The following is a 17,283-nucleotide window of genomic DNA, read 5'->3' as shown; positions in this document are numbered from 1 at the left end:
CTTGAGGTTTGGCCAGCTGGTGTGCTAATGGCATGTACCGCAGAAGTCTTGCTGTTTCGGGCCCAGAACACGCCGTGGGATCAACCCGTAGCCTGCGGCAGCTGCTGGCTCTTATCGACACCTGAGCGGAACACAAAGTCAACGGATAGGGATAGCAAGAGAGCTTGAGAAGATGAGATAATGAAAGAGAGGAAGAGGCGGCAAATCCTGAGTGGCATTGGGTGGAGAACAGGAAGCTGACGGCTTTGCCGCCCTCTACTAGTCTATAGACCATGAAAACTAGGCCATGGGATTACACACAAACTTTTCCTGCTGAGCTTAATGATACACTGCCCTCATTAATAATTTTCAATAGGACAAAACAGACACGGCAATTGTTTGAATTTTTTATTTTACAGTGCTTGAAATCCCTCTACTTTTTACTCGCCACAAATTCAATTAACTTAAATCAGCTCAAATCGCTGTCATGAACATGGACAGCTAAAACGGCATTAATAACATTGTTTGGCCAATTCTTTCTTGTAACTACTTCTACTGATTATTTTTCTTCTGGAAATGCAATTCTAGCATATAGTTTAAGCAAAGAGTATTGAAATCCCTCCACTTTTTATTCTTCACACATTTTTGCAAAATGTATAAGAAAAAGTAAATGTGTGCGTGTGCTATATATATATATATATATATATATATATATATACACACACACACACAAACACTAACTGGATTCGATGATGTCACATTTTCCTATTTCACCATCACTATTCATATGCTGTCTTGCAAGCACTATTTTATTATTAGGGACATGCAATTCTAGCATATGAATGGTTTTTTAAAGGCAAACAAAATTAACACTCCCCTTTTTATTCTCCATAACTTTTAGCAATTAATTAAAATTGAACCACGTAACAAATTATTTTGTAGATAATTGCAGCTTTACATGTCACTACCTATTTGTAAAAGCACTGATATCTCCATCAGGTAATGCAATTGTAGCTATGAATTTGTTTTTAAGAGCAAAAAGGCGTGCATGGTTTTATATTAACTCTTTATTCAGATAACCACACCTAGTACCTAATGCCTAATATACAACATTCACCGAGTTCAAAAAATGATTTATACAATTTACATCTCTCTGGAACTATTCATGTAAAACAAAATTAAAACAAAATAAAACACAGCTCCACATATCCCTCATGAAATGAACCCACAGAATTATCATGTTTCTGATTAGTGATTCGCAATGGAGCCTTCAATTTTAGTGTTGCAATGATTTACAGGTAAGAGAAAAAGGAACGTTTGCCATGATACTGGTCGAAACGGGACGCTTGCAGGCACATACGGAATGGGGAGGGGGAGGAGGAGGAGGGGGGGGGGGGGGTACGGAATGCTTGACGGCAAAAGATCCCTGGCAACCTGAGCAGGTGTGTGGGGTGGTGTGGTCCTGGCCCCGTGCCCGTGGTGGTCTACAGCTGGGTTAAGGGCTCACTTCCGAGGCTGGTGGATGTGCTGGTTGATGTGATGGGCCCCAGGAAGCTTCTGTACCGAGGGCACAGGTTTCTGATGGGCCACCTGGGCAGCAGCAGGGGTGAAGTCTTTATCTCCCTGAGGACAAACAATAATAACAACAGTCAATTATAATGTGTCCATATGATAAGTGACATGAATCACACTGATAATTATACAACACTCAGTCCTGGTCCTCTAATATGATTGGCCGAGAGGTGTTCCAAGAGTGCTATATATTGTAACAGCACTGTGATGACTGTTTTCTGTGTTCAAGGTGTATCATTGTTACTTTATTTCATTTAACCAACATGTTTTTAATAGTTTTAGTTACAATAAATACAGCTTAAATAAAATAAAATATAATATTAGACGAAAACCTTAAAATAAATGAAAATTTGAAATGTTGTCATTAGAACTAATTGAAATTAAAGTTGTAGCACTAAAATTATTAACTGGACATAAAAACAAACTAAACTTAAATAGCAATGTTTTAAAAAAAAATCCAAAGCAAATAACAAAATTACTAAAGTCAACTAAAATTAGAAAGAAAACTTTGATCGTTAATTTGAGCTATTTTGATGAAAAAACGAAGGACGCACGATATATCGGCAACCATATCGGTATCGGCCGATATATGTTCACTTTTAATGTTATCGTTATCAGTCCGATAAGAAGATTTGGCCGATATATTAAAGCCGGTAAATAATGGATTATTTCCCTCAGCTGAGACACTTCAGATGTTCTCATGCTGGTTTTAAAAAACTTGAAATTTGATTAGAATTACAATTTTTTTGTTAAGGAAAGTTGGCCATATGAGTGTAAAATGAATTTTAAAACTTACACTGGTTCAAACAAGGCTAATATACTTTTTTTGTTTTTGTTTATGTTGAAGTGCTTGGGTGGCTTTTAATGGTAAGACTTTTGTTTATGTAATCAGGCTCTCAAAAATGTAGATTTATTATCCAATATATCAGTTATCAGTTTTCAAATCAAACCAAAGCAATTCTGCACTCTTGTGAGTGACACTGTTTAATTCATTACGATTTATATCAAATGACAACAAAGCCATCTCTGTATGCGTTTTCCAGTTGCCATCTATTTAAAATCTAAACTTTTGATGAGAGACTGCGATCTCTTTGCCTTAGTTTCATGTCTATTAACATGAAAAGGAAAGCGGCACACAGAAGCATCTGACATGCAGCCGGCTGATGCCCAGCGAGGACAAGAATCCTATATTGCAAGAAAGCCGCAGACATTCTCCAACATCCCTTTAATCTGTATGAGAGTCTTTCAGAACAAGCCTTTGAAGCAGATTACGGGGTGGACAGTCCAACAGTGTAACAAGCCAAGACTGAATACAAACGTGGCATTTTTCTATCTGTCTACCAGCTTGCTGGAGGACTAAAAGAGCCTCAGAGTATTTAGAGAAGAAATGTTGCATAAATTGTGTCACTAGAAGCTGTTTAGATCACTTCAAAAGTAAAAGGAGGCCAATGGCCCAGTAAAAGTGCTCCATGTGCATCGTGACATCCTCTAGGGTCACTCGTAATGGCCCGTGTCGTGTGTACTCAAACACCATGTTCTCTTACACATCTTGAGCCTCTGACATGTTTACACGGAGGACCCTATATAATTAAACGGCAAACTCTCCCTCAAAACGCTGCACGCTGATCCTGGTAAGCATGCACAGATCTGTCACATCAAAACATAATAAATCCTGAGACGCGGCCAATCCCGTGGCGGCAGAATGGATTAAGGTCAGTTTGGGCTGGAAACGAGCGGAGTGAACTCTATGTGACGAGCCATTCAACAAACCCCATGCAGAGTCTCCAGCACATCGGACTATTGATATGATCTCAATAAGTGATGCAAGACTAAACCGGCTTTTATCGGAGCAAAATGTATGTCTGAGCCTCAGGGTAGGGTTTCATGAGGACAAACTTTGGGGATTTTAGATACGAGCAGGTTTAAAGCGAATTTGGCACTGCTTTCACACCAGATGCAAATATTCGTGTGCAGGGAAATGATTCTATGGTCCTATTCAAAATGAGTATAAACATTTACAAGCTAACAATTCAAAATTTTTCATATGTACAGCAGTCCAAAATGTCTTCGGACAAGGAAAATTGATCGAGATTTGAGAATACCATTTTTAAATAAGTACATAACCCCAGTCTCATGCAAATATTTATTTATTAGGAATTTATTTGGACTTAAAATGAAATCACAACAGCTTGCTTGATCTGTGTTTGTCTCATGAAGCTGTTAGACTCTTCTCCCATCTCTACCCTGTCGGCAGACCAGATGGTGAATTTACACATCAGTATCACACAGTACAGGCGAGAATCTAACCTGACGAACATTCAGGAATCTGTCTTTGGCGTGAATAGACCTTTAGGAAACAATTTGTCTCACATTTGCTATGAACAGGCCTTTATATAAACCATCTAATGGACCGGGAATAACGTGGCCTTTGATTTAGATATTATGATGTAATCAATGGACATGTGTACCAACCTTAGTGAGGACTCCAGAGACCACAACATGCATCTTTGGTAGGCTAAAGATTGAAAAAAGAAGAGAAGAGCACAGTTACAAACAGAAAGCAATGTCTTAAATACAAACAAACAAAAAACACATTTAAATATATGTGCTAGTTAATGAAGCATAAGCAAAACAGAAGACAAAGTGTTTGTGAAGCAAACCATTCTCTTTTCATGTCAAACAGCAACTGATTGTAAATAAGCCTGTATTAATCAGTGTCAGATTTTTTTTTAAGGATCATTAATTTTTTCCACAGGGAATATGTGAAGGAGAACACAAACAACTCTGTAGTCTGGTAATGAATGAACCCCTCATATTTCAGAAGGGTGAAAAACCCTCCGTGGGTTTCAGCCAGATTCGGCTCAATAGTGCTGCCTTGTGTCCCGGCCAACGACACCTTTAAACTGAATGTAGGCAGAAGGTGAAGGCCAACATTTGACCACACAACTTTTTTGTGCTTGCAGGTAAGAGTATTGGAGAAAAGAGAGGATGTTTCCAAACTTATAAACCAATTAAAAGCAAAAGGTTCATAATAGATTGAATAAAGATGTAAATTTACACATCAGCTATAGTGAGACTATAGCTATTTTTATTTTATTTTAGATACATATTAATATATAATAAATATATACCAAGACTTTGTGACAAATTATCAGCACTATCCATCACCATGCATAATTACGTGATTTATAATTTGATCATTGGCGATCTGACAGCAGTTTGTCGGGCTCAGGCGAGCGGTGTGAAATGAAAGTGTGAGGCCTGCACTGATGAGCTGAAGGTCAACAGCCAGCATCATTATGGGTGCAGGAGCTCAGTCAAATTGAGCTCAATCAAAGATCTGCCGTGTCAGTCAGCAGACGCCCTCTACCCCACACAACTGCTGGAAGAAAGCGCCGTTTCTGTGTCCGGACACGTATCTGATCGCATGCATGCATGGAATACTAATGCAGAAAATTAGCTACAGCGCTGATGGAAACATCATCATATAGATTTCACAATCAGCATGTGTGATCGACATTCACCAGGCCACCAATTACAGTGGGATTAGCATGATAATTCTTCTTCTAATTGTAGCCTAACATGGTATACAATACTACTGATGAGTGAAACAAGATAATGGGCAAGATATTGCCTGAACAGCCATTTGCATATTGGTTAACACATTAGCCAATAGGTCGTATGGCATTGATGATGTAAACAAAACAGACAGACGGGACTCGTACTGTTTTCGCCAAAAGTGCAACCGCACAATATGTTGGGGGGCATTTGCCCATACAGCTATGGCTCTGATAGACACGTTATATTTTTTGTGTGCAATTTATTAGCCACTTTTGCCAAACGTGATCGACACTCGGGACAGTTGACCGGCAAAGTGCTGCGAGTTCTCTTTCACGTCTTCTTGTGCTTGAAAAGACTTACTCAAACAAAATTAAGTCAAAATGCCTATCTTGGCAAGTATCCTTGTAAACAGTCAGTTATGTCATAACTGAACAAACAAAAACAGTTAAATAATATGCACATGTAACAGTATATTGGATCCATGCATTAGCTCTTAAAGTGACAGCAGCCTAATAAACCTGTTGCTGTCTGAATTTTTAATCAAAAGACAAATAACAATCATTCATTGCTCTTGACTGAATAACTTTAATAAGGATTAATCTATGTTTCATGGCTGGTAAAAACCGGCCATACGCAGGTGTGGCAGAGAGTTTGCATTCAATGATAGTCAATGTTGTATTAAATCCCATTGACTTTCACTGTATGAACCCTCTACAGGAGAAATAAAGTCATACAGGTCCAGAGCTACATGACAGAGAGTAAATTTGAACTCTCTCTTTAAGCCCTGGTCACTTCTCAAGGACTGCGTGAACATGCATGTGTGGAAAGTAAGGGGAGTAAATGGAGGGGTCTGATGTAAAACCAGGTGCTCCAGGCAGTTGGTGAGGTACAAAATGGCCTATAAAAATTCCAGAGGGACAGGGAATTTACCGCCACCATCTGAGCACAGAGCAGAAACATAGCTCCAGGCTTGTGCAAGCCGTCAGCCTCAGAAATGACTCTCATTCATTTTCCAAAGCCAAGCGTTTCCCTTAAAGCACTAACTCAAAAGAGAAGGTCACAAGTGATAATTGACCTTGACAGAAAAACCAGCTCAATCAAAGTAGAATAATAATGTCAAAGACTGAGAGAGTATTGAAGAGTGGCCATTTTACAGTAGCTCTTCTCAAATACTACACCGTCTGTAGTACATTACACCACCGATCGCACACTGCAGGAAACCCAGCTATAAAAGGAGACAATTCAATCGCTATCACAGCATGAGACACATCTTGATGTCTCAACATACTTAAAGCTGAACATAAATGAGGGCATTGTGAGAAGTGTGGGACTTCGTCTGTAATGCTGTGAAATCTAGAATATGTCAGAAGTTTGTGGCTTTCATCTTGCTGTGAGGAGGAGAGAGAGAGGAAGAGAGAGAGAAAAAGAGAGAGAGAGAGAGAGAGAGACTTGCCAAAGGGATAATCTCCCTTTGAGGCATAACAGTGCTGTTCAACCTGTCTCATAGCTTCCTATCTTTTAAAAGAGACAGATGTATAATCTCAGATTAAGCAGACACTCCTTTTTTAAGGGCACAAATCGTATAAATCTTATAAAGATTTTGGTATAAAAAGTCAAGTTAATTGAAATCATAGTGTAAATGAATTCAAAAAAGGAAACAGGATTATTTCTCTCCTACAGAGGTCATTCAAACCCTTATGTGTTGGGATATACTTATTAACCCCCTATGCGTTAGATTTATCATACATAATATGTTAATCAGGAGCATGTTTCAACCATATTCCTTTTTTTGTTGCAATTCCATTCTACACCTGCGGATGGCAGTGGTGTGCTTGATTTCAAATGAAGAAATCAGACCAGAGATGTTGCAAGTACACTAACTACAGTGCCTAATTAGCAGGGCCGGATTAAGAGTTCAGAGGCCCCTGGGCACAATGACTTGTAGCACAAGAAATACATTAATACAGGTATGGAACAACATTAGAGTGAGTGAGTAAATAATGACATCATTTTTATTTTTGGGTAACTATCCCTTTAAGGACAAGCGGCTGCATGTTTACTATTAGGGCTACTGTCACTTTAAGATCTGCCCGCGACGAGTCTAATACACACGCATTTGACAAGCAGATTTGTTTCTTATTTTTTTCTACTGTTCTTTCACTTTAGACATAACCAACTTTGTTTATGTAAACCTTGTGTGTATTTGACAGTATTAGAGCAATAAGACTCGAAAGATAACTTAGTCCAGTAACAGGCGCTGTTATACAGGCTTTTAGTGCATGTGCGCGTCGGGTCTATTGTGCTCAGAAAAGCGCCCGTTAGAACAGCGCATCAGCAGCGAATGACATGTTTAACCGGCAAGGCTTTAAAGCACATGCAAATAATTCATTTTAATAAACTACAGTGTCCCGTTCCTCTGCATTTCATGTGAATATACGTCGCGCTGTAGGCTACAGTATGTTGAGACGGAGGCGCCAGAACTGCAAACTGATAGAATGCACGATCCTACGATATTAATTCAAAAGCAGATCGTGGAGACATTTTAATCATAATATTTGACATAATATTTGACGGTGCCCAGGGCCCCTTAGATGTCCTGGGCCCCTGGGCAATTGCCCAATTGCCCTAATGGTTAATCCGGCCCTGCTAATTAGTAAAAAAAAAAAGTTAAAATCATTGATGGAAAAACACACACTGAAATATATTGCAGGGTAAATATCAAGGTCAATAACTCTTTGGAAGATTTAATTGTTCATCTTGAACAAAAACATGAATATATTAGCTAAACCTCTCCTGGTATTAGGCTATTGCGAGTAAAACCAAGGCAGAATTTTCTTCATTTCTTATACATGACTGTGTCAAAATAATAAAAATAATAAAACAAACTTTAAATACATAAAATCTAGATCAATATAATACTACCAGTCAAAAGGTAATTAAAAGAAGTCTCTAATGCTCACAAAAGGCTGCATTTATTTAATCACAAATACCATAAAAACAGTAATGTTGTGAAATAAGTTTACAATTTAAAAGAAATGCTTTCTATTTAAATAAATTTTGAAATGTAATATATTCCTGTGAATTTTCAGCATCATTACTCCAGTCTTCAGTGTCACATGATCCTTCAGAAATCATTCTAATATGCCGATTTGCTGCTCGGTTATAATTAATGCTCAATTATTAATAATGGTTCTTATAATTAACATCATCAAGGTTGAAACCATGATACATTTTCCCTCAAGATTCTTTGATGAATGGAAAGTAAAAAAATACAACATTCATTTAAAATATACATTTTTGCAACACGTTTCTGAAGACTGGGGTTATGGCTACGACTTTACACACAAATAAAAACGTAGTTATTCCAAACTTTTGTTTGAAAGTCTGTCTGTGTGAGTCCATCCATCTATCCATGCCTCTTAGAAGCCAAACTATCCATCCATCCATCCATCCATCCATCCATCCATCCATCCATCCATCCATACACAATGAGGGATGGGACAGTGGTTTGGGCCTGATGGAGATTCTGTGTAGAAAGAGAATGGACTGCTACGGTATAACCCAATCTCAGCTTCAGGAGCAAAGGCGATTGCTGCAATTAACAAGTCGGCACAGACGCTCACAACTTGCTGTCGTCATGGCAACCACATGGCATTGCTTTTATTTACTGATGAGCTAAATCGGGAGAAAACAGCAAAAACCACTTGTCTGTAGCTGAGGGAATGAACCGTGCAAACGATGCACAATTGAACCGCACCTGAAGCTCCACGCTTAGCCTCTGCTGCAAACACAGGACTGAGTCTCAACATCAACAGAATACAAATACAGGGTGGACGGAGGAATGCATCTGCTCCTTTTTTACATATTCCACACCAATTCTGGTGTAAATGTGCAAAACAGAGCTCAGAGTACACACTTATTGTGATATAAAACCCATAATCGAATGAACCAAAATATTTAATAAACGAACACACAAAGGCGTGATATGAGGGGTTTGTTAATGGCTTACTATTATCCAAATAAAAGCCTTTCCAGAAAAAAAACTGTATCTGTTCCTTATAATCGTACAGAAGTTTGCAGTAGTGAAACTAACGTAATGCTTTCCCTAAATTATAAATTCACATTCCTACCAAATACTGATGATGAAAAAGGGAAATGTGTGTTGCTAAACTAAAATACTTACAATGATAACATCCAGTTATGCTTAAAATCTAGATAATGCATGAGAGATCTTTTGCTCAAAGCACTGGGTGAATGGGGAAGTCAGATTTGGACTTTAGTTATGCAGCTCCATGTGTGGTTTGAAGGACAGGCGGAACATTTGAAAAGTAACTTCTGTGGTAATGAGATAACATATAGTTATACAGAAATTCTTCCGACACAGCAGTGAGGCAAATGTAAGCAGATTAACTGAAACAACACACCAAGAGCCCATTATTCCAATAGCGTCAGCACACTTCGCTAAACAGCACCGAGAGGGAAACTAGCATGGAAATAATTGTCATCAAACTGTCAATTGTTATTTTCCTTTTTTCATATTGCTTTATTAAAAGTCAGCATCCCACCCCAATTTTTGCAGTCGCTCCATCCACAGCAGAACGGAGGAAGTGGGATGCGCTTTAGCAGTGGGTGAAATGCGATGTGGTTTCCCTCAGCGTAGTGGGTGAAGTGTCCAAAAATTGACTGCAGTGTGTGAGAATCATCTCAAGTCAGCCTATGAGCTTCTACAGAAACAGCTTTTGCTGCAGGGTTCAGCTAATGACCTGAATCTGCCTGCCAGTTACAAGCAGTCACACTCCATGTGTTACACACTCTTACTGTCTAATGGAAACTGTTTACAACATCTCAAGCATCAACACACTGAGATGCTCTAATATTCTGACTTATTATTTGAATGAAAACAAACACAAAATAAATCTCAAATTAGCAATATTTATTATAAATGTATTTTAATATTTATAATTATTGATTATTATATTACACTACTGTTCAAAAGCTTGGGGTCAATTGATGCTTGTATTATGAAAGTTATTATAGTCCTATTATATAGTTGTATTAATATCTAGTTCAGTCATGAAACTCTAGAGTCAATCTGCAAGCGATCACATCATTACAGGATGGCACAAGCCAATTGGCCTCTGTTGATCCTGCAGCCAATGAGATTGCTTGCTCAACATTTAAACATTGTAACATCTGTTTAGTCCTGCAGCACGCTATCAGTTACTCTAAGGGTACGTTTACATGACAGCGATATGCTTATAACTTTTTTCCTTTAAGTTTTCCGCGTCAAAACGATCCCCAATCACACAAATGCGTGAAAACTATTAAAAACGCTGTATTCTGCTGCCAGGCCATTAGATGGCGATGAAACTATAGACTGAACACGTAATATGCATTTGTATGACGTCATCATCTTCAGAGATTCCTGTATTTGTTGTTTACACAGAGATAGTTTTCAAAAACTTGCACTTTGAAATCCGTTTTCAAAAGTTGGCGTTTTCAGGCACCCAAAACGCCATTGTCGTGTAAACGAACCACCAAAACGCATAAAAAGTTTTACGTTTTAGTTGAAAACTGTGTCGTGTAAACAGCCCTTAAAACCCTCCACCTGCCTATATCTGCTACAGGATTTATGTATGACTACTTATGCAGCAGCAGTCCACCAAATACATTACCGTTGCCATATTCAATAACATGCTAAAACTACTCCAGAGAGTTGTCATGATTGAATTATACTTTTATTATAAAAGCATTGCAACGGTTTAGTGAATTCACCCTTGTGTCTTCTATCCCAAACAAATCAGCCTCAGTCATCGGAGCAGCCACCTAGCAGAGTACTATAGAGAGTAAGTTGAACTTGGGGAAGGTCAGGGAAGACGGCGGAGGTTCCTGCATCATGAACAGGCGTACACGTCAAAGAGCGAGCTCACCAGCATAGCACATCACATTAGCAGCTCAGAGCCATTCCATTTGAGCCACTGATCCATCTCAGAAGACCAAATTACATTTGACAGGTGGTCCCCAGACAGTGCCACTTGACTTGCTGCGACAAATGTGCAATTTTTTCATCAGAAGCCACCTGCTTACACCCATCTCTCTGCTAGCACAGCGAAGTGGGAGGGAGAGAGACAGAGCAAGACATGGGAGAGTGTGTGTGCACGTCTGGCACATTCAGCTACTGGACACACTTAAACAAGTATTAATATCTGTAATAAAAAAATGAAATACAGGGAAGGAACACTTCAATCATTCTGAAATTCAATTCTGAGATGGAAGTTGTCCAGAGTTGCCCATAAAGATCCAATGATCCGTGGCCATGGAAGGCATTAGACTCCATCCTGAGCTCACTGAAAACATTCGTAAATGTGCTTATAGGCATGTATTGGAGCTTTGTAAAGGAATAATGCTTGCAGAGGAAACCCCTTAGTTTTAAGCAAACAAAGCCAACCCAGATAAAAGAAACTGTAAGATTCAGGCATATTACTTATGTCTATTGTTCGGTTTTGGCTCCTCATACAGGTCTTGTGCGTTGGCCTCGGCCTCGTACAACTACTGTACCATTTCCCCTCAATCCAGCTTTCTGAAAGTAAACTCAGTCGAGACACGGTCACAGAGGTCTTAATTCAATTCCACAGCACTTCCTGAGGATGTATTTTTAAAGGATTTTGTTTCACTCTCTCCCTGTTGTTGTTGTCTTTTTGCAACTATTGTCTCGCATTTTGTCCATGTCCATTATTTTGGAAAATTATTTTTCTTTTGACTCACTAAATGCTTGTCAGAAATGTTTGATGTCTCACTTTTGCTGATCTATTAATGCGTTTAGTTATCTACATGCATTGAGGGCTACAAGTAACATGGTGGATCAGATGGATCAAATGTCTTCTTGGTTTGCAAATTTAATTTTATTATCTATATCACTTTGAAAATTAGGGTAAGATAATTTTCCTTTTCTGGTGGTCTTTAATATTAACATTAATAATAACTTGAAGGCGTTTACGTCCTCTGACTCGGAATTATACATTACTATTGCAACACCAAAATTAGTGATATAGCCTAGTAATAATCAATAGACAAAACAACAATATAACAAGTCTTTTTTGCAAATGCCTTATTAATTAAACTTACTCGTTTAGCGGGACATAGTTATTTATAGTGTTGGGGAAAGTTACTTTTAAAGGGGATACATTACAAATTGCGTTACTCCCTAAAAATAACTAATTGCTTTACTTTTTATGGAAAGTACCTGGGTTGGGCTTGGTTGCTCTATAATAACAACAAAAAAAGTTATATTCTTGGCAAATGTAAAGGTCCTTTCACACAAAAGTGAAAAAAATATGCCTCAGGCTGAAGGAAATACAATTTCTCGTCGGTACAGTAGAGGGCGCAGCTCTAAGAAACCTATCAGCTGTGCTGCCATTCTGGAGTGAGGAAGAAGAAAGTTCAACACTCTTCAGCAATAAAAACAAATATAACGTTTATCTAAAGACAATTTTGCTTATTAGTACTGTTGAACTGGATCATCGAAGGTCAGTAGCAAAGATATTGGTTAATAAAGTGAGATTAAATACATAAAATATATTTAAGTTATTTAACATTTTATTATTGCAGGTTTGCGTAATATTCTGAGTTTACATTTCACTGTTTGTATTCATTTTGAGGAATACTGAATCTATTTTGTGGAAGTGAGATGAGTAAATGGATGATCACATTTACGCCCAGCTTGCGTTACTCAGCGCAAACCCTCTTTTGGTGATAAAAAACTACTGTCAGGATATACTAAATACATGCAAAATAAGCACTGAAAAAAAAGTAGCACCCATTCTCTAGCATTATCTCCATACGTGAGTAACATTAGTTTTGCTCTGTTTCACAGGACCAAGATACGCTGTTGTTGTAATGTTAGCTACAGTAACAGGACAGTTTTGAGTGTCATTGTTTGTCTGGAGCTGGTGTGCTGCTGGTGACTAACAACAAATTATTGCTTGTGTACTGTACGTTGATTTTTTGTTCTTCCTTAGTGTTTGTTTGTAATATTCGCTTTATTTTTTGCAAACCATTATTTTGCTTCGCTACAGCTATGATAAAGATTCATCCACTATTGCATTGCGTTTTCATGCATTTTGACTGTGATTTGTGATTGGGATTTGTATGTTTATTTGGGTTGATTTTAAAAAATCAGCAGCGGTTCTCATAAATTGCTTACTGCACCTTTAAATGATACTAACCAACCATCCAAGAAATCTCACTGGTGTCAACAACTAAAACAAGCTTCGTAAAAACATCTGAACACAAAGAGACTACACAGGAAAATGGCGAGTTTCCTCTCGGCTTGCCAGTGTTGCCAAACCTAATAGCGTGGGTGCAGGGATCACATTCTAACATCACAGTGCGTTTCTTGGGCACTGAAACCACGTTTTAACTTCTTCTTTTAAATGTCCACTTGCAAATGGCTGCCATGTTTCTGAAGGAACGCCAAAGAGATATTAAAAGCAGCTTCAGGAATGAAACACCTGGTAGGATTTCCTGCAGCAGGTTGAGTGAGCTGATAAGGGCTCGCTTGCTGTAACAGGGCGGCCGATCAGTCATCAGGTAGCGGGGTGGAGGGGACAAAGCCAGAAAGCCTATCCAAACCCTGTGGACACACCTCAGTAGCGCTGAAAACAGGTCAGCTACAACAACACAAGCACAAAAGAAATCGGAGGACTGTAAAACCTTTGCACTGCACAACTAGCAGCAAGACAGCTACCCAACAACAAGCAGATAACTCATTGCAAGCTATTTAACTTAAACGCACTCCACCACAATGAAGAACAACAACATGTGATATCCGGCTGTTGCCTCATCTTCCTTACGGACGCACCCAAGAAGATTGTTACGCTTAGTTTTGCAACTAAAAAGGATTGTCATGCGCTCACCATTTCAGAAAGTTGTGTAAAAGACGACAGTGTGCTGCTATATTCACCTTCACTCTTACTGACCGAGAGACAGATGGGCAACAGTGACTTTAATCATCATATTAAATATTCTGGTTTAGTGTGGGCCGCTTAACCAACACAGAGCTGAGTGAGTTTAAGCTAAGAAAAACATTCTCGTTTTGGCAGAATCCTCTCCATGTGCCAGCAGTCAAATGGGAATTGCACACCTGTGTCACTGATCAAATGTTTTTCAACTTGGACTCAATGTCGAGCCAAGACTCTATGACCTTTTAAATGTGTTACTAAGGTCTAGTAAGAATTTTGTTACTTAAGTAGGGCAATATTAAATCACAATAAAACCAAAATCACAATATGCCTTAATGTGATTACCGTATTAAATTGGAATGTATGCGATTTAATTAAATATAAATATGCAATGCATATTTGTTTCAGGGTGAAACACAGCAGTTTTTTTTTTTTTTTTTTAACATGTGAGCCGTTCATGATAGTGTTTTCAGCGTATCATAGCAGCTTGGTTCAGAGCTTAAAAAAAAGCAATTTTAAAAAGCAATTTTGATCAGAATTACCCCTACACACACACTTTTTTTCACAAGTTTGCATGAAATAGACAGGAATGTAATTTATAAGGAGATATAAATCATTTTCTATGACAATATAGCCTAATGGCTGTACATTATGGCTGTACAATGGCTGCTGTGCTGATAAGTATATAAATAAACATGCAATATTGATTTCAGTTTAATACATTTAATTATGTGAAAAAAAAACTGTAGTGAGTGACACAGCTAAGTTTGACAGCAGCCAACTACAGTTTAGTGTCATTATGCAAAATATCCACCTGCAGAATTCAGCCAACAAACCAATCCGAATGAAGTATTCCAGAGAGTTGTGAAACAACATAATAAATTTAAAGTTGATAAGAGGCTGGTTATGGCTGGAAATAAGTCAACTGGTTGCAAGTCAACAAAATGAATGAGTAAACATGAGCACACGGATACTAAGGTGTCATGATTTGATACATGACACTGAAACTTATTTGATCTCTTGGGCAACAAGAGAGAAAACGTACAAGTCTTATAAGCAAGCTTATAAGCAAGACTTATAGGTATAGAACCTCTTCGTGTAAACTTCAGCACTAAAATTAATCAATAAAAACAAAGCTGCAGCTTTTTGTTCCTGATAAGTCTGCAGCTGAAAATATAGTCTAGCATGTGTTTCACTAGAAGAAACAGCCTATCAGCGCAGAGAGATGCATACTGCAGAAATGTGAAGGTCAGCATACTTACATCTCAGTCTCATATTCTTCATCGTCTTTGTCATTCTTCTTTTCTGGCACTTCATTTGCAGACTGGTGCTTCTGAACTATCCTCATGCCTCCTCCTACTTTCACTGCCAAAATTGAACAAAAACAAATTCAGAGTTTTTTCCTGCATTTATTATGTTATAAAATGACATTAATCACAAGCGTCTATTTAGTGTGCAACCGTTTTCCCTTGGCCTACTTTAAGGGTCATTACACATGTTGTTATCTGATTTTCTTGTGTACTTTACACCGCACTGATAGATATGCTGACGATGTGAAACACAATGTGAAATCACACATTTACGCCACGTCAAAGGAAAAATACGTGAAGGAAAAAACTAGGCCTATGCCATGTGTCACAAACGTGGTCGATCGTAACATACATTTGTCTGTTAGAGACGACTGACTACGTGTGGCATGCAATATGTAAGCACTTCCTATCAGCTTAACCCTGCACTAGGGACACTCCACGAAAAGTATGCCTTTCACATCCCTTATGACCATGTGTAAGCAATGAAAAGCTGACACCAACTTTTACTCTGTTATTATAGGTATTTTGCTTGACACATCAGCAAAAATTCTGCAATTTTATTCTATTTTTGTCAGATGCCTTTTATGGCTCATCCCAGCCCTGTAATTATATATATGCATTTCTATAAAAAAAAAAATATATATATAAACATACTTGGTCAGGTGAAACACGGAAAATTAGAATACCGTGCAAAAGTACATTTATTTCAGTAATTCAACTTAAAAGGTGAAAATAGTATACCGGTATTATATAGACTCATTCTATATAATATGCACACATGCAAAGTAAAATATTTCAAGCCTTTTTTGTTATAATTTTGATGATTATGGCTTACAGCTATGAAAACCTTTTCACAATATTCTAATTTTGAAAAGCTTGAAATACCCCACTTTGCATGTAATGAGTCTATGTAATATTTTAGTTTCACCTTTTAAGTTGAATTACTGAAATAAACGATATTTTGCACGATATTCTAATTTTTCGATTGTTCTTCTTCTCTCCCCATATCACTTCCTAAAATTAAAAAGTATTACAATAACATTAGGCTATAAACACGTCTAGAATTGAACTCTTTAAATAGGCTGTTACTATCCTTTCGGACAATAAACTAACTGTACTGAACAATGGGAATAGTAGAAATATCAGCATTCAAATCTTTTTTTTTTTCTTTAAAAAAAAAAAAAAACCTAGAAGTCTCAGGGCCCTCAGCACAAGGTTAATTGAACTAGCATCCCTTTCACTTTTTTTCCACAAGACAAAGCTATATCCCAACGAATAAGGCCCAATATAATTTATTAGCATTAAGAGCTGATGCAATGTCTAAAATCTAACGTTATAGAGATGCAAAGAAACCCACATTTTCTATATAAAAAAGGCACACATTTGAATTGTCGGAATGATCCACTAGACCTCCCAGCAGAACAACAACAACAACAGCTAAGCAATAGCATGGATTACCAGCAGGGAGATGTCCAGCTTTGGTCTCGGTTTTCTCTTTGGGCGGCGATGACATGACTGCTGTCAAGCGCTTCTTCCAAAGAGTCGCTTGGTTGTCTTCAAAATAAAAACAATCCTTCTGTTTCCTGGATGAAAAATAACGCAGACTACTGTCGACTTCGTCAACGTGGCTTTTCCCTGTCCATTGTTTGGCAACGGTGCGTGATGACGGGAGTGGTCGCTCCAACCAATAAGAGCGTTTATTGAGAAAGGACGTTCCTCCTCTTTTCTATGGAAAGTCTGATGGAACATACGGGGAAAATCAGAAAATACAAATCTGCATGCGCTGTAACTTTGATTTATAAGCCCACATGTCACATATTTTGGAAACAGGTGATAGAGATAGGGAAGAAATAGCAATAAGTTAAAAAAAAATTAAATGAGAAAAAGTACACCTAAAGAAA

General features: G+C 38.0%; 1 protein-coding gene across 1 annotated transcript; it reads right to left on the bottom strand.

Annotated features, from left to right (window-relative positions):
- Positions 1-694: 694 nt before the first annotated feature.
- Positions 695-17,049, bottom strand: dap (death-associated protein). Its single transcript, XM_079601861.1, has 4 exons — positions 16,841-17,049; positions 15,335-15,437; positions 4,024-4,066; positions 695-1,602 (listed from the first exon to the last, which is right to left on the bottom strand). Exons 1-4 carry the CDS (start codon positions 16,893-16,895, stop codon positions 1,483-1,485), a joined length of 321 nt encoding a protein of 106 aa, XP_079457987.1. The 5' UTR covers positions 16,896-17,049; the 3' UTR covers positions 695-1,482.
- Positions 17,050-17,283: the final 234 nt, after the last annotated feature.

This window comes from Phoxinus phoxinus (assembly GCF_949152265.1).
Source record: "Phoxinus phoxinus genome assembly, chromosome: 24".
In the NCBI taxonomy this organism is placed as follows: domain Eukaryota; kingdom Metazoa; phylum Chordata; class Actinopteri; order Cypriniformes; family Leuciscidae; genus Phoxinus; species Phoxinus phoxinus.
The sequence above is the reverse complement of the archived record's forward strand: the minus strand, read 5'-3'. Positions and strand labels throughout refer to the sequence as shown.